Source organism: Poecilia reticulata, chromosome 18 (assembly GCF_904066995.2).
Source record: "Poecilia reticulata chromosome 18, P_reticulata-male-v2, whole genome shotgun sequence".
Lineage (NCBI taxonomy): Eukaryota > Metazoa > Chordata > Actinopteri > Cyprinodontiformes > Poeciliidae > Poecilia > Poecilia reticulata.
Window position 1 is genome coordinate 15369152 of NC_088847.1, and position 18633 is coordinate 15387784.

Here is an 18633-nt window from a genome sequence, read left to right on the forward strand (position 1 = left end):
AAAACCTCCATGGAGGTAGAGTGCGGCAGTGGCCGCCGCCCAAAGACTGCCCCGCGTTCGGCTGTGGGGTGGGGGGGGCAGCCAATTTTCCAGAGGCCTGCTCAGCTCCGATTAAGTCACATTTTATTATGCCGTCTCTGCACCCATGTAATGAGTCTGGTCTGAGGGTGATAAAGGTTTGATGAAACTTGCAACATGGTTGTTATGACTTCTCAGATAGCTGTAATAAATAAACATGCCAGCAGTGAATGCTGAGTGTTAACTCTCGGAGAGAGGGTGGGCATCCTGCAAAAAAAAAAAAAAAAAAAAAAAGAAGAAGCAAACCTGCTCCAATCAGGTGTGTGCTTCAATAAAGTCAGCGGGTCTTCAAGCACAGTCATCATTCATATCCAAAGCACTGATTGCACTTTTATGACATATCATTACCTCTGTGACTAATGAGTCCCAGAGGAATAGGTTGAGGTGAGGCTATCGATACTCTGGCGCTCTATAATTGGTGGACCTTTGCCGCGAATACGCGATGACTAATGACGGATCTTTCGGTTTTCAGATGTTGATTTTGAAGTGACTCATCACTTCCTTGTGACCTTTAATTGCACAAAATAGTAGTTGATTCATCTTTGGAGGAAAAACTCTGCGAAAGCTCAGTTGTGAGGCGTCGAGGAGTTCTTCATTCGCCTGCTGCTGATTAGTTTGGGTGGGACCAGATTAAACTGATTGGCAAAGGTTGATTACCGCTCAAATCACTTCAAACTTACCTTGATTAAGGCTTGAGAAATCATCAAGAGCGCTGAACTATTTAGCCTCTGAAAAACAAATAGTTTGCTATCCAAGCCTTCTCTCAAAACAGATGCACGCACACACACACACACACACAACAAATGTGTTTTGACAGTGTCATATTCGCTCATCCTCACAGTTGTGCTCTTATTTGCAATAAATATATACATCTATATTAGTCTGAGTACTTGTAAGATTTTTTTTTTTTAATAATTCAATAAAAAACTTAGACTCATATATTATTTAGAGTTACTACAAACAGAGTGATATCTTTCAGGAGTATGTTGCTGTTAAATCTGGTCTACAGCTAATAAAAAACTCAAAATTTTTATTTTCCCCAATAGATTAAATATTACGCAAGATCAATAAAAACTGCTAAGTAAACACTGCACTACACTTATTAATTTTCAGTGGAGCAATGTTAGCAAGCAGCTATCAAACCCAAGTCATTGCTTAAGAAGATGAGTGCTGTGTCATACAAACAGAAAATTCAGTGGATAGACTGATCACACATGTAAATACATTTCCTTACACAAAGCTTGTAGGACACATTATAGAAAATTTAAGTCATCAGTTGTCAATGCAGCTACCAAACAATTTTGATAGGTGCTTGTCAGGTACAATTGACAGCTGGTCAGTGTGAAGAAACTCCTTTTCTCACCCAAAAAGTTGGGCATGAAACGACCAAGGTGTGAAACGGCCAAGCCGTTTCACACCAGACATTGCGCTGGTGCTGTTGTTGTGAATACTGTAAAAGTGAATAATGCCATTTCTCTTGTTTCAAAATTGATAAGACACCAAACACACTAGAAAGCGATAATGAAAACTAAATTTAAATTCCAAGTACCCATGGAAAAAACCCCATTACTTAAGTTTAATATGCTGACATTTCACCCTCTAATTTACATCACACAAGCATCCAGAATACCACACTACCCTATGCTCAAAACGTAAGGGAAGAATGAAGTTTTCAAGTCTGGTTTGCTACAGGAAGCTGACGGATGTCGGGCCTCTACTTATGATCAGGAGCTGTGGGTAGTCATAAAAAGATACCCATAAAAAACAACATAAGTAGCTCCAGTATTCAAGAAAGAGCCTTCTTGTTTGAAAAACAGAAAAGATGCAACTGATGCCAAAGTCAATGAACACAAAACCCTACAGGAAGGATTCAGTTTTTTCACACAAATTTAATCTAGAATATAGAGGCCAGAAATCGAGTCGATTTTGACACTTTCTGTCTAAATTACAGATTTCCCCAGGAGAGCAATACACTGCGATATAGTTAAGACACACATCAGGACAGTCATCCTAAGGTAAGTAACTTGATGCATGTCCTGATGGACAGAAACTCATAAAGCAATACAGTCCTCTCCTGACATTCCCTTTGACAATTACTTACCTAATACAATCGCTTGCCAACTGGTAGCGGGAAGCAATTTGACAGTTTTATCACAGTACGGACAAAAGTAATTTACTTGGCAAAGTCCTCTTTCTGCTGCTACAGGAAATAAATCATCCAAATAAAACACTAGATAACATAAAGATGGCACCCAGCTGGGATTTGACAGCTCATAGTCCTCCAGCGCCAGCAGAAATTGAGGTTTCTTTACTTCTTTACTGAAACATGACATCACTGAGTTTAATGTCAGAAACTGATCCTCATACTACCAGAGTTGTCAAATAAGTCGAATTGTATACTGATAACCACTGTGCCACATTAACATATGCATAAATTGGTTATATTATGAGTGGACAATGGCTAAACTAGAGTCCAAGAAGGGGTCCACCATTTGAAGTTTTTTGGCCTATTGTTAAAGAGACTGAGCTGCCAATTCCAAAAAGTTGTTAAATATAATGCCAAAGCTGCTAAGTTTACAACAGAGGGGCGACTATTGTTAACTGTGCGCCAACAGACATGACATGGTGGATATGGAAGTCAGCTAGCTCTCTCTTACAGCACAGCAAAAAGGGGACAGTGGCTGATTTTCAAAACTTTGAGGCGATAGATAAAATTGGCTTAAAAAAAATCCCTCAAAATTAAGGAAATTGAGGCCAACTATTTTGCTGTATTATTGTCTACTGAAATGACTGAAGTCCTTCATCGAGCAGGTTTGCAGGAACTGGTGATTCATGCCACGAGTTGGGAGTAGGATGCATCAAAAAGTTGCAATATCCTCATGACTACCAGTAGTTCATTTTTGTCTTCTGTAGAGGACATTTCTAAACTTGAATATCTCCCACCCCCTGCATTCTACTGAATTAATTCCTTTTGGTATCTGGAGAGGACATTTAGGGCTTTTCAATGACACCACATGTGAAGGGGTGGGACTTTTGTACGTACCTTTTTCTAATTCATAAAAATAGCATTTATCAGTAATAACACATTTTATGGGAAGAGACAAAGTAAGTGCATAAAACCTTTTATCACCTTAGAAAGGCTGTGGGATTTAAAAAAAAATGGTGATTGGACAATATTTTTTTTCCTGGTAGTCAGGAGGATAGCTCTCAAGGACCAGAGTTGGAAACCCGTGTTCTAGATGTAGGCTTTACAAAAGCTGGTGTGGACTCTCAGTCATCCAGGACATAACAGTTACAAGTACTTCAATAAAAAGTCAATCCGACCTCTAGTGTTTTGAGTCCGTGAAAACCATAACCGACCTCTCATTAGCGGGAGCGAGTTAGCTTAACCAAAATTAGCTGCCAAACAGCAAAACGGGTACTTTCTTATTACTTTACAAATTAAAACACTGAACCACAAAATACCATCAAACGTATTAAGTGCATACTGTGTGTGTGTATGCGTATTTAAACTCACCTGTAACACAAAACAGAGCAGTGGCCCTCCACATCACGTTACTGAAGGACCTTCTTTACAGCTAACAAGCTAATGCTATTGTAAAATGCTAACAGATTCCTCATGTCAGTCTCACAGCAAAGTCCTCACAACTGCCATCTGTTGGCAAAAATAAATATTAATCAATGCCTGTGTAAAACAAATCGTGATTTACTTACAGGAAATCCAATTGTTTAAAAAGAAAAACAAAAACTGTTGGAAGTACATACTTCTGCAGTGCTTTAGATGTGTTTCTAAACCTTGAGACCTTTATTCAAACTACCAGCAATAACTACAAAATTGTAGGGAAAGATCTGTCGGTGCAGTCATTTGATAACAGAAGCTTACTGCATTTGGTTTAAACATATTGTTTCATTTGATTGTATTGGTTTGACTGTGGAAGGCCGTCCATCCTGATGTGCATGTGTAGCATTTTGAATTATCGGCTCACTGCTCCAACTGGCAGAAATTCAGAGGCGTTTATGCACCATTTGAATGCACTCCGAAATTGTGAGGGGCCGTTTTGGTGGTGGAGCTGTGACCCATGTGGAGAGAGAGCATGCCTGGAATCTGAAAGTCAGATGCGAGGGGAGTCACTGAAGAGGAGGGATTTGCTCCAAACGCCGATGCTACACTGGAGTGGAATATCAAATGCTCAAATCTCTTTCAGGGGAAATTTTAGAGTGTGACGAAAAGAAAGGAACGCTTCTCTGCCAAATTGTACCAAACTTGTAATCCACTTCATATTTTTTTAAAGGAGAGTTCTGCCAGGCTCTTTCCTCTCTACTGTTGACATAACGTTAGGAATGGAGAAGAGATGAGCAGCACGCCTGGGATCAAACGTGTGAGAACTACAAATGGGAAGATCAGGATTCTTACATCTCTTGCAACACACCTACACCTATTCATGAGAAGGAGGCCTAAAAAGAATTAAAACAGCCAACGGCATTGTCACTGAATGAAACATTTAATCAAAACAAAGTAAATTCAACATAAAACACGACTTCCAACTTGGCAAGAAATCTGTTTTGTTGGCAGCTTGAGGAAAATGAAATGCGTCCGATGAGTCATCACTTGTGGAAATCAATTCATTTAGTCATACAGAGGTGCTAAGTTATTTATTGCCCGTCAGACTCTGCTTTTAGTTCAATTTAATTTCCCACTGCAGAAGAAAACAGTGAACGCGCAGGAAGAAAAGTTAAGTCACTCGGTTTTTTTTTTTCTTCCACAAGAGAACAACACAAATATTTATCCTGGTTTATGCGGAAACAGTAGAGGCGTTAAAATTGATATATTTTCTGATTCGCAAACACTGGAAGTGGTTTTTAGACAGATGTATTATTGTGTTGCTCACCGCATGGACCCAACTGTTTCAGCTGGCTGTAAATGTAAGACAAAGTTAAAAATACGTGATATAAGCAGCTGTGCCAAAGCTCTGACACAACCCGGCCTTTAAGATGCAGCAAACCTCGAGATTATAAGGTAGCATTTTCTGTTTCAGCTTGTCCTATACTCAAGATATTTAAATTCTGTGCTTTTCAAAACCCGTCAGATTGCATGAACTGAAAAACATTCAACAGGAACAATGTGTCTTGTGCATCAACTCCCATCTTTGCTTCGCTTAACGAATACACATATTCCAATTGTTCAGCTTTACTGTTGATTATCTCAAATACACATTAGCTAAACAAACCTAGCAGAGCCTCGAGTCCGTTTCATATTTCAGATTTGTGATATTAAACATTTGAATACGTGGAGAATAAAACATCGGTAAAATGCTGACCTTAACAACGACAGGGTAATTGAAAAAATCCTCACCGTCTGAGGACCTTGGTCCGAATGCCAATTTGAATGAAAGGTGTCAAAACAGATGAACTGCTCTCATTCTTTAAGTGTGACCTTCTTTTCACTTTGAAAATGCTGCGGCTCGATATTGTAACATGGATCATAGGGTTTGTCTGAATTCAGAAAGCATCATCAACTATTTGTCAGCCTATAAGCTTGATCTGAGGTGATGTTTTATTCATACCAACCGGATCGTAATTGGCCTTCTAATGGACACCAGACGCAGACGTAACAAGCATCTCAACGTCTTTACCAAAGTAGACTTTTTTTTTTTTCTTCTTTTCTATCCTTGGGGAACGCCAAGACACCTTTGGATAAATACACAGAAAATGACGCATTTAACCCTCGCACCCTCACCTCTACCATGAAATAAACCTTTTAAATGCAAATGGCTTGAAGAGGCAACTGGGATCTTACTGCACATTTCATTGAGTGCTGTAGGGGCGGCGGCAGGGTGCAGAGATATTTCACTCTGAAAGTGTAGCCTCGTGCGAACACTGAACGATTGATATTCAGACAAAGCGACTCTTTGTCAAACTGACAGAAAACCGTTTGAGTGAAAGGATGGCGTGAATTCAAACAACTTTAGAAGTCAGAATTAGACTCAAAGAGGCAGAGTTTGTAATATACTCTGGTTTTAGTGTGAAAACTTTGACCTGGGTCTAAATACTCCAACAGACCGGACACGGCTTCGTTTCAAATCGCTGCTCCCAGTGATGTTCGGTTCTAATGCTGGCTAAAACGGGAGCCGCAGTATCTCTGTAACATGAGCCACTAAAATCTATACAGTGGCAGTCCTCTGCACGGATTACTGCAGTCAAGCGTCCCTGCACTGTTATGGGACAGAGTGCTACTGCCATCTAGTGACCGTAAAGGGAAATGACCACTTGTCTTTAAAACCAACTTTTCCAGACTGAAATTTGTCAAATTCTAATTTTTTACACCTCTTTTCAAGTATAAATAAAAAAGTTGACTTTGAATTGACAAATGAAGGAAGAAAAACGGGGCAGAACAAGGAGAAGAAATAAAGAAAGAAGAAAAATAGTAAGAATGATTTATGAGGGAAGGAAAGATGACGGAAAAAAGGAAGAATAGAGAGAAAGGCGTTATGGATTAATGGAAGAAGTCAAGTCCACTTTCTTTGTTTTTTGAGTAGGGAACAAGAAAGTGAGGCAGTGAGGAAGAAAGGCAAAAGAAGAAAATGACAAGTGAAAGGAGGAATGCATGAAGGAAGAAAGGGAGCAAACAAGGATGGAAAAGGTAAAATAAAGAAAGGTCTTGGAAGCAACAAGGCTTATGGAAGAAAAGAAAATAAACGGGGTTGATGGCAGACAAGAAGGAAGGAAAAATAAAGGCAGAAAAGATAAGACACAAAAGGAAAGAAGAAATGGGGATGGAAAGGGAAATGAGATAAAAAGGAAAACAAAAGTAGAAGGAAGAAGAGGTGAAAAGAAAGAAGGAACAAATAAAGAAAATTACTTAAGAAACAAAACATGCAAATAGTATTTTCCCATGCTTCGTTTTCTTTTTCCACAGAAATCCAGACTCAGAAAACCTGCGAATGAATTCCAGACTTTTCCAAGCCGCGTAGGAACCCTGATCCCACAACGCACTTATAACTATATTATATGCAAAAACACAATATTTTGATGAAGACATTCCATAAAGTCTTAACTCAAATCATACGAGTTCAGTTCAAGTCGAATGTGAAAAGCTCTACATAGGAAGAATTAAACACAACTTTCAGCAAAACAGGCTAAATGTTGTTTGTCATACAAAGTTTTTTCTTGTCTCCAGCTTTCATCAGAGCCTTTATGGCCCTCGCCCTCATCTCCAGCTCCAGCAGCTCCAGCTGCTGGATCGACGGCGAACAAACCGAAGCTCCGCCCTGAGCGGCCGCTTCGCCGCCCGCGGTCTGCGACGTCCCGCTGCTCTCTTCCGCAGCTTCCTCTTTACTCGAAGTTGAAGAGAGAGCTAGGATTTCGCTGACGCTTTTGTCTATGTCACTCTGAATGTCCTTCTTCGTCTCTGGAGCTGCCGGCTTGGGGTTTACGGAGGCCTGGTCAGATCGCTCACCGCCGCCGTTGTCCGGTTTCGCGACCACCTCGTCGGCTTTGACGGCCTGCTCCTCCTTCGGCCCCTCGATGTCGCTGTCGTAAGCGTCTGCGTTTATGCTCAGGACGTCGCTCTCCTCGCCAGAGCCACCTCCCTCTGCTCGAAGGGATTTCCAATTACAGTTTTTAGAACTGAATATTTGAGGGGCAACTTTCTCTGGCGATTTTAAATAATTACCTTGCTTTGCGTCATCGGTTTTAGCGACTTCTTTCAAGCAGGAAGTGGAGTCAACATTGTTATCCTGTCTGGAAGAAAATAAATAAATAGGATAGATATACAAGCAACTTGTAAGAAGTACTTTCATTTTGAAATTTCGCTCTAAATCAAATAAATGATTGCTCACTGGCTCTCCAAAGTCCCTCCATCACCGTTTCCGGCTGTTATCTCTTCTCCTAGAGGAACGCTACAGATTTTGTTTTCCATCGCAAAGCAAAGTGAATTTCTACCAATATCTGTCAAACTGGCTCTGAATCTTACCCGCCAAAATTTGAGTGAGATTTTTCTCCGAGATCGGTTCCAGCTGCTCCCAACAGAGAGTTTTGATTTCTTCTAAACTGCAGTCCTGCTGAAAACAAAAGTGTCTGACCACAGGATTCGGAGTTTTGAGAGTTTCCCATACTCGAAAAGCTACCTTGAGCTCATCGGGCACCATCTTCCGGACCTTCTTCTCCCCCAGCACGTGGAAGCACTGCTGCAGCATCTCCCGCTTGTTGCTGACGTAAGCTTTGATTGGCTGGAAGGGCACACTGAGGTCGAGACCGCCTTCCTCGATGTCGCTGCCGACCCGGTCCAGCTCGGGGTCGGCGAGCTCATCTTTGGAGTCCTGCAACAAGGAGAAGGCAAGCCTTCAGCCAAACAGCTTTTTCCCAAAGAAATCGGATTCATCGAATCAAAATTTTTCAAAAATAATTTTAAATGGTTCTGTTATTTGAATATGTGACCCGTGTATAACAAAAGTAGCTTGAGGAAATACTAGCTGAAATCAAACAAAAAAGAAAAAGTGAACACACGTTTCTAGACTGAAGCAACTTGCAATCATGGCAGCCATACGTTTTGATTTTACCAAACCACTAGGCCACTGGGTTTATCTCTGAAATATAGAGATAAAGCAGCATTCTTTACAGAAAGCATGTAATAGAGAGCCGACAGAGGAAGAAGGGACAGTGAACGTGTGAGAGCGGCGAGGAGCCGAAGGATTCACAGGCTGAAGGTGGAAGTGTGAAGACGCAGAAAACACCGGCAAGCCACATGCTGGCAAACACGCAAAACGAGGAACAAAAAAAGAGCATACGCTACTATTTGACCCTTAATAGATTATGAACATATGTAAATAAAAATGTATTACAGCAATTGCAAAAGATGCAGTTGAAACCAGAAGCTTGCAAACGGTGAATAAAAATGCACTCAAGTTAAATTAGACCAAACTTTAGGTCAGTTAAAATTACCTAAATGATTTATGTATTTGCTAAATGAGTCAAGAAATTAGATATGGTGAATTTGTATGCTTTTATAAATATATCACTTGAAAATGGTCTCAAAATGCTATTATTATTATTTACCACAACAATTTCTGGGACAATTTATCGGCCTGCAAAATTTATTGGGACCCGTCTTCATGGAGTGGCAAGAAGAAGTCTTGTTTAAAGTTTGCCACAGCAAACGTGTGAAAGAAGGTGCTCTGGTCAGATGAGATACAAATGTAACTTTCACAAGCAAAAGCTTGGCAGAAAACCAATTCTGCAAAACAGCCTAAAAGCACCATCCCCATACTAAAGTATGGTGATGGCAGCTTCATGGGCTGGCATTGCTTTTATTCAGAATGGAGAGGGAAGCTGGTCAGAGTTTACTGGAAGGTGAAGAATGCTAAATCTGCATCAATCCTGGAAGAAAGCTGCATTTAGGGGTTACAAAAGATTGGGGTGAAGGTTCACCATCCATCATGGAAAACATCATTTAACATGCAAGTCCAGAAATAAGTTGAGAATGTGTGGTAAGAATAGAAAAATTATCTTCAAAGATGCTCAACACTCAAATTGAACTTTTTTTTGTCGTTTCAAAACATAGTGGACAAAAATGTCACTTTCTAGATGTCTGACGCTTTTTTTTGCAGTACACGAAGATGGGAAACTGCTACACATTCAAGTAAACTTCAGCAAGAAAGGATTCACTCCGAACGTGGAGAAAATCGTCTCTAACCACAGAGAAGATGTCTGCTCCATTCCTTATGCACAGCGAAATTAACACACTTCTTTCCATATCGTCCGGTCTCAGGTACCATCTCGTAATGTAACTGGAAGTCATTCATTGGAAGACTGCAGCTTGGACTGAGCACCAGTTAAAGGAGCTAACCGGAACATTTTTACCTCTAATTGTGACTCAGAGCTGCGGCGTTTGTTGCTGTTCTGTCGTTCTTCGGAGTGCGAGTTTTTCCTCTTCTTTTCCGATCCACTTGGTTTCTTTTTCAGCATATTTAAAGCAAGCAAGCAAACAAACAAACTAACCAGATACCGTAGCAGAAAGCCCACTAGCTATGTTGTTTATTAATAACTGACGTCACAGAAGTGGAGTCTTCTTCTTTCTGGCAGTGAGAGTCGTAGCTCTTTACTGCCACCCTCTGGTGAGGATCATTGACGAGTAAAAAAAATGAGTTGAAAACAGAGGTGTTAAAAACTAGTTTTATTTACTCGTGTAAAAACAAAACACACACACACACACACACACACACATATATATATGTGAAGACCATATATACACACCTACATTTTATGTTTAATTGGGACTTATTGTTTATACATAAATCCCCACAGTCAAGTCTTGTCAATAAGCGTTAAAAAAAAAAGCTTTGTATATATTTATTGCACAAGTAAAGTTTTTCTTTACAAACAACTTTGGTAATCCAATTATTGATCACTAAGGGATAAATTTAGTTTTTATCAAATTGTGCTATTTCCCCCTGCAGCAGCACAACATCCAGATTTAAAGCAGCTCTCGAGTCAGAGTGGCTCAAGGTATAAGTTTGTTATATTCAATAATGACATACAAATGCATAAAGAGATGAAAAGGGAATTAGTGAAATCAGAAGAGACCCTCCAGAAAGTGAGGATTACAAGACTCAGGAGTGTAAATAAACCATGGAGCACAGTGGAAAAACCTGCCCTGAGTTCAAATTTAAGAATGTCTCTAGCCTAAGACATTCTAGTTTCACTGAAAATTTTCAGATCATCAAACAAATATCCATGTCAGTACAAAAATGCATTTTGTACTGACATTCATTTAGCCAGTACAAATTGTAATTAAAGTGAAATTTGATGATCTGAAAACGTCAAATGAAAGGTTGTTCCTTTTTGTAGCTCTGCAACTTTAAAGAAGAAGCAGCATATGCAAGCTCTCATTTTAAATTATAAAAAGAGAGCTGGTTTTAGGTAAGAAGCAAGAATCAAAGAATTTGCCTCAGCAAAAATCCTATTTAAGCATCATATATTTAATAGAGAATTGCACATTACTTTTGTAGCAGTCGGCTTTCAATCAGCGTCGGTATCCGAGTTACAGCCGTTTCTCAAAGTGGCAGGTGCCTTTTCTCTCGCTCTCTTGCAGCTTACAGAAGAGCAAATAGGGAAAATTTGCATCCCATCAGATTTAAAACTCGCTTTCTACTCTAGCAACGGCTGATCAAAAATCCTCTTCCTCAATTTTACATGGTCTTACCATCTCAGACTCGCTCCTCTTTAGCATTTCATGAACTGCAGCATGTCAGATTTATAAGTGTAAAATAATTCAACTCTGTTCTCACTACTTATTTATACCTCTCGAGTCAAACTTCATAGAAAACATCTCGTGGTGAAATGACTATGCTAACATTAATGTAAAGTGCATTGCTCCAAAAGGAAAACAGTGTTTAAATGGTAAATGTATGGACTTGAAATTTGTGCCACACCATGCAAAACATAAAACTAAGATGAAACTTCTCACAGACATTCTGTTCAATTTTGACATTACGTTATAGCATGTATCTCAGAAAAGAAGAGTCTTAGGATTTTAACTCTAAGAACAGAAATGTGACTTAATTGTGAAACAGAAGGAATTGGATACAGGATTTTAAAAATGATTTACAAAAAAATCCCCTGAGCCTATCATTTGCAATTACAGCTTCAAGTGTGTTTGGGTATGTCTGCATATCTTTTGCAACTTAGGGACTAGAGTTTCTACACATATTTATTTGCAAAATTGCTTGGAACCCGAGCGTCATTTTTGCAAGTTGGGAGATGAAATCTAAATCAGTTTACTTGCGTAGAAGTGCAGGAAGAGCTAGAAAATGATCAATAGGACGTTACATAAAGTCGTTCTATTGACAAAAGCAAACATGTAATTTTATTCTACTTTCACTTAGGCATAAACAAAATTATTTTCCTTAAAGTTATCATTTCAGTTGGCTATAAATTTACTGTAAAAGTTTAAAACTTACCTTAGATGCCTCAAGAGTGACTAAAATTAAATAACGTTCTCCCTGACCTTCCTCACGTAGATCCTCAAGACTAGTGGCAGCAGCAATTAGCAAACACCAGACTGAACTGAGCATCTGCTGGGCTTACCATACAAGCTGCTTCTCGGTTCAATGTTCCTAAGAACAGTGGTTAACAGCATAATGGAGGAACAGTGTTGTGCTGATGTGCTGAAGATGGAGTGTCAGAAACAGTAGGATCTTCCTAAAGAGACATAGGCCCAACTTCAAGGCATCAAATTGCAAAAGTGTAGTTCTTTTAACTTATGTTTGATACATACAGAATTTTTATAAGAATTTAAGGTAACATAGTTACTTGATTGTGGCGTAAAATAGCACTATGTGCCTGGAAAATACATAAAGCAATGCACAGTTAATAGTTCATTTTGTACCTGAGTATGAGTGCAAAAGGTGCTGAATATAAATGCACACAGCTTTTCAGGCTTAATAGAATACAAATTAAATGTACTTATCCTCCCACTTCCCAACTAAACACTATTATGTGTTGGTCTATGACATAACATCCAATTTAAACAAATTTATGTTTTCGATTTTAGCGTAACAAACTATTAAAATGTTTATGCATATGAATCCTCATGCTATGCTTTAACATATAAAAAATATTTACAAAAGGGCCACCTCATTTAAGCTTTCTCCCAGAGCTTTTTTCAAGCTTCTTTTTCTCATTATACCTAAGGTTTCTTTTTCTTTTTTTTTTAACTTAGCTGAACCGAGACACAGATTTCGAGGTGGTGACGACACGAGCAAAGCTGTAAATCAGCCTAATTGGCATCCCCCCCGCCTCCGCCTGAAATAAAGCAGGAACCAATGCTATGGCTGCCTGGGCGCCATGGTGACAGCTGTCTCCCCATAATGCAGGTTGTTATCCTGATGCCATCAGCCAAATTACGCCATGGATGCGGAGCGAGGTGTGCATCGATCACGGTCGTGCCTCAGCGAATTTTCTTTGCAACATCTGCTCCCATGTGTCTGGATATCACCTCATTAAAGGGGCAATAATGGAGCTGGCTCTGCGGACCAGGGCGGGTTCAGGTGGGCCTGGGAAGAGAGGCTGAGCTACATCCAAATCTCTGTGTCTGACTAAATCCTGATAACTGCTGCCAAACCTATTCTCTCTGCAGTGTTGCTGTGACTGAAATCACACATTACCTGCAGTCGCATTACATGGTGGCCACATAAAACAGAGCACTTCATGCCTTGGTTTCTGTCCCTAATGTCGCATAGCAGACGCTGCGGAGGACACGCAGAGTCAGTACAGCTCATCCCAGCGAAGTCGACTGACTAAAAAGCGGCAATTAAATGGAATTAAATAATAATTAAGTTCCATTTGATGCGAATGAAGAAATATTTGATTTATTATTTTTTTTAGCATTGCTGTCAGAGCAGTCATACATCAACAAAAAACTGCCGTCATGAGAGGGGAAGTGAGGTTTTGAAAACTCAGAGTCCAGAACTTCATGTCATTTCATTTATCTTACTTAGCGGTTCTCAACGTGGGCGGTACCGCCCCCCAGGGGGCGTTCAGAGGACGGCAGGGGTCGCTGGCGGACATTTTCACAAAAGGGGGGGCGATGGGATGCCTTTGGGGGGCGTTTGGTCAAAGGTAAACTTTACACCTTAAATGCACAACAATGCCAGTTTAGACTTTGAGCAACTTGGTAAAACTGTCTTGTGTAACATTAAACCATGCTTGGCTGCAACTGTATCGATGGCAGCTCTTCTAGTGTTTGTTAGCTTCTGTTAGCTTCTTGGCGCAGCTCCGTTCTCCTGCTACTGGTAGCTAAAATCACTGTGTATCCCTCTGAAAAATGAACCCACTTGAATAAAGAAATAAAGAAATCCCTCCATGGGTGATGCCATGATAGAGAGCGTTCATTTTATAGCGTTAACACCGGTGCTGTAAGTGGTTCGGTATGAAACGGGGGTGATAGAACAACACAGCACTTTTAAATTTCAATAATCAGAATGCAGAAATTCTTTCCGTTGTTTTAAAAGGTTTATGTCAGTCTGCCGTTTCCCCATCGATACGCTTCCCGACCGTCCTGCACCTTAGGGGCTTTAAAAAGAAAGACGTTCACATTGCGCAAAACTCTGAAACAGGAGAAGCGGGACATAAAACGGAGCGACGAACTAGATGTGAATTATGGCATAAAAACAGAGAATCCGACGCTGAACAGTGAAAAAATTAACACATGATGTGAAACACATCATGTGTTAATTTTTTCACTGTTGAGATTACTGATGGTGAGCGTCAATAAACGATAAAATAAATCTAGCAACAGGAAAGAAACTAAAGTGGACATAGCAATAAACCAAGAGAGGATAATACTAATCAAATGGAAATGAATGAAGAACAAAATTCAAGAATAAACTAAGAAACTAAAGTAAATACAGAGGAATAAACTGGTATGGCAAGACCTTTCGAGCAATAATTAATACAGAGGACTGTATGGCAAGAATAAACAGACACTATTTCCAGATAAAGGTAAAATAATATTATTGAAATGTCATGGGTTTATTGAGACCATATCTAGTACTGAGAATAAATATCTTACAGACCATAACAGTAAATAACTTATCACTTATTTATGTTTTTAATTAGATTTTATATATTTATTTCTTCTATATTATTTTTCATGTCAGTGTTAATGTCATGAGGCTGATGACTCTATGACACTTTCAATTTGACTCATTAGGATTTGATTAAGAACCAGATTTGTTCTTTGTAATTTCTGTCCAGTAAAACTATTAATCTATAAATCAATAGACCAGGGGTCCCCAAACTTTTTCCTGTGAGGGCCACATAACTTTTTCCTTCTTTGCTGGGGGCCGGAGTCAGTTTGTAACAGAAAAAGTGTGACGATTGCAGGAGTTCATAAATGTAAAAATTTATTGTTTTCCAGAAAGCACAATCAAATAACCCTCTCTGGGTTCTTCACAGAACAAAAGTCAGGAAATAAATAACACTATTAACAGAATAAATAATAACCAAATAACCCTCTCTGGGTTCTTCACAGAAAAAATCCAGGAAGGATTATAATCCGTATTTTCCTAACTGAGCCACACCGGACTATAAACCACAACCCCAAAGTTTTTTTTTTTAAACCAGTAAACATGCACATATAAGCCGCAGAGATCTCTACCGCTCCAGCAGAGGGGGGCGGACACCCAAAATTTGAGTCATAACAGGTCAATTGAATATCACATTTATTACGTTGAAAAAGAAAAGTTGCCAAGTTTAGATTTAACTGAACTGATTACGGTAATTTCCGAACGGTAACTGTAACAGTAAAAGTTCTGATCCTTCGTGTTGCTACTAGCAGATGCTAAATCTTCTTCAGATCTTCTGGTTCTGGTCTGCTCTGCATCCCCAGAACCAGAACCAGACGAGGAGAAGCAGCATTCAGTTTCTATGCACCACAGATTTGGAACAAACTTCCAGAAAACTGTAAAACAGCTGAAACACTGGGTGCCTTTAAATCTCAACTTAAAACTCACCTGTTTAGAGTTGCTTATGGCTAAATTAGGGTTAGAGTGCCGGTTTTGATGTCTTCCATCTTTTTATGTCTTTAATGTTTTTAATTTCTTCTTCTTTCTTTTCGACGTTTTAATGATGTAATGTTTTTTGTTTTTATTTTTATTTTTTAAATCTCTCTCTTTCTCACTGATTATTTCTGTTTTTATTTTAATTATGTAAAGCACTTTGAAATGCCTTGCTGCTGAAATGTGCTATACAAATAAAATTTGATTGATTGATTGAAATGGGCGTCTTCTTCTTCTTCTTTAGATTTCAACAGCAGCTTGCATCCATTATTGTTGCACTACTGCCATCTACTGGATCCTAATATCTATACCTCAAATTCTCATAATGATCCCAGTATCATTTAAAAAGCTGTTAAATAGCATTTCCCCTCAACGCCATTTAACTGATCAACAACATTCTCAAATTTCAATTCCCTATTAAAACCTAATTCCGTTTTAATGGCTGCATTCTTCTTTTATTTCCAATTTTGACTTCCAATGATTCACTTTGTAATGGCCTCGCTATGGTGTCTTGTACCAAAACTAACCATCAGCCAAACTCCTTTCACACGAGTCAGGATTAAATAGTTCTTCCTTTATTTCCACGTAGAATGGAGTGAAACTGTCAAAACACAAACAACTCAGGATGAGCTCAGAGCAGCTTACAGAAGTGTTTTACATTCAGATGCATACATTAGAAGTACAACAGCTACCTCTGAATGCTATGAGCGGCAATGCTATGTAACGACCTGAGAAATCTTAGCAGCCTGCTAGTTAGCAATGACGTAGCACATAATCAAATCGCCCGCAGGTATTTCCAAAACTAATTCAATAAACAAGTTACTTCTTTTATCATATGTTTGCATAAAGGCTCGTTTTGAAGTATAAGCTGCTACTTACAGGCATCGCTTCGCAGAACTCGACCTGGAATGCGGAGTTCATAATAGACGTGTGTGTTCATCTGCTCTACCGCTAGCAAACAACCGCACTGATTAAATAACATAAAAGTCAAGCAGTTCCCTAAAAGTCCAACAGATGGCAGCAATGCACCATGCAAAATAAAACACCCACAGTTTACAGGACACACGTCCTGCTAAAGAGCCCCCTGGTGGTTGAAGAAAAATCCACATATAAACCGGAAAAATACGGTATATGAAAAAAAATAATCTGAATTCTCTCTGGTATTGTTCAGGGGGCCGGACCAAATGTGGAGGCGGGCCGGATCCGGCCCGCGGGCCGTAGTTTGGGGACCCCTGCAATAGACAAATCTATATAAAGATATAATCCATGTTTCTGTCTCATATTTGTATGGCATTAAAAGGATCTGGAACTTTTATTTTTCCACTGAAAGCTCTGGTTTGCACATTAAATGCCATGTGGGTGAAGTTTTATGGATGATACTCTGATGTCCCATTCTCCTGAAGGCAGCACAGAGCTGCACCACCAGAAACTGACAAACACTGAAGAGAAGAAGAGCTATGATTAATGTAGTTACAGTTCTATCCATGTTTTAATGTTGCAGAGCTCAGTCGTTTTGCAAATAGATCAAAGTTTAAACTGGCATTGCTGTACATCTTTTATCTGGTCATTTTGTGCAAGATTTAACAACTAGAAAATGGCACAAAATAATATTTTCCACTCTGACTGCCTGCTGTTAGGCCTACCGATTTTAACTTGAATGTTTATTGCATTTTTCGTAGACGCCTGTGAAAATAATTTCTATTCCCATGACTTTTTTGTCCTCTGGGAAATTATTTTTGATGATAAATACAGAAACAAGCATAAAAATCAAAACATCTACAATAGTGATAGTAATATTAATGATAAAATAATGGTCTGTGCAAAGTAGCCTGCACATTCTTTGGTGAGGGACCTGGATAAAGGCTAGGGGGGCGCTGGCCCAAAAAAGGTTGAGAAACACTGTCTTACATAAAGGGTGTTGGGTCTTCTGAGGAGGGATGTGGACGAGACATGTCTTCACAATCTGACTGGTTTGGGAACCCTGTGCAATTTTCACAAAAAAAGACTAATGTATCAAGGTCAATGTTTCCCTCCCCGCAATAAGACACTGCAGAGGTGGGAAATTTTGAAATGATTCAATGTAGTGTCACTTTTTTTTTTTTTTTTTTTGCACCGCACAAACTTTCACTTCAACTATAATGCACACTTGACAGCTGCAGTATCTCAGTCATTTTTCAAGGAGTCCTTTCCATTTTGAAGAGAAACATATTTTATTCCGGAACACATTTCAAAACCTATTCTCAAGTCATCTGTTTCTCAGCCAGCCCAACTCTTTCATTTGATACTTCCTCAATTCCTCACCTCAGTTGGCTGCACGCCTCGCACGAAGCCATAAGTTGTGAACAGTAAACTTTCCAATCAACGCCTGTTCTTGACAAAGCAACGCTTACGTTGATGGTGAAAGTAGCAAGTTCTCTTCCAGATGAGGAAGTCCAGCTGTGTTCGTGCCTCACACCTAAGATTCTGGTTTTTTTTTTTTTTTTTTGGCTAACCAAACTCCACCCGTAACTTGCTATTTTGAACACCAGTGATTTATGAATTAAAATCATAGCTTTTTACATGGGAACGTTTTAGTGGCACAGATTGTACCAAACTAGCTTTTTTCTGAACCCTCACCTAAATTTCTGGAAGTTCTACTTCACTTTCATATGTTGCACTATTTTTATCACTAGTAGCTTCATTATCCTGGACATGCTTTTAGGAAAATCAGATTTAGTTTTTAACTCGCAATTACTGATACTCACATATTCTAACACATCAGGGGTTTTCTTGACTATAATATCAAAAGTATTCAAGTAGATATGTAGATAGAAACTAATTTAATTATTCATCTTCATCCTAGGAGGAAACGATTATTAGTCTTACTTCCTTCGAGGCGTCGGAAGTAGCAGTGAGACAATGGATAATTCGTGGTTTAATTTCTATCTGCTTTCAACTCATAAGATCTCTTTTCTGACTGATATTAAACAAACAATAACGTTTACTAATGTCCTGTGTG

At 39.2% G+C, this 18633-nt stretch overlaps 1 protein-coding gene across 7 annotated transcripts in view; it reads right to left on the bottom strand.

The window, feature by feature from the left end:
• The window catches only part of caap1 (caspase activity and apoptosis inhibitor 1), a 101000-nt gene extending 84111 nt beyond the window's left edge, over positions 1 to 16889 (bottom strand). For 3 of the 7 annotated variants that reach the window (XM_017310403.2, XM_081599337.1, XM_081599338.1), the window contains exons 1-7: positions 9937 to 10142; positions 8205 to 8396; positions 8051 to 8138; positions 7917 to 7965; positions 7751 to 7818; positions 3844 to 7672; positions 3596 to 3733 (exon numbers count right to left, since the gene is read on the bottom strand). In XM_017310403.2, the coding sequence (XP_017165892.2) occupies positions 7215 to 7672; positions 7751 to 7818; positions 7917 to 7965; positions 8051 to 8138; positions 8205 to 8396; positions 9937 to 10041 (960 nt within the window). In that variant the 5' untranslated portion in view covers positions 10042 to 10142 and the 3' untranslated portion in view covers positions 3596 to 3733; positions 3844 to 7214. Of the gene's footprint in view, positions 1 to 3595; positions 3734 to 3843; positions 7673 to 7750; positions 7819 to 7916; positions 7966 to 8050; positions 8139 to 8204; positions 8397 to 9936; positions 10143 to 16514 lie in introns of those variants that run through there. The other 4 variants (XM_081599339.1, XM_008435698.3, XM_017310404.2 and 1 more) reach the window with 4 other exon arrangements.
• Between the last annotated feature and the right edge of the window lie 1744 nt (positions 16890 to 18633).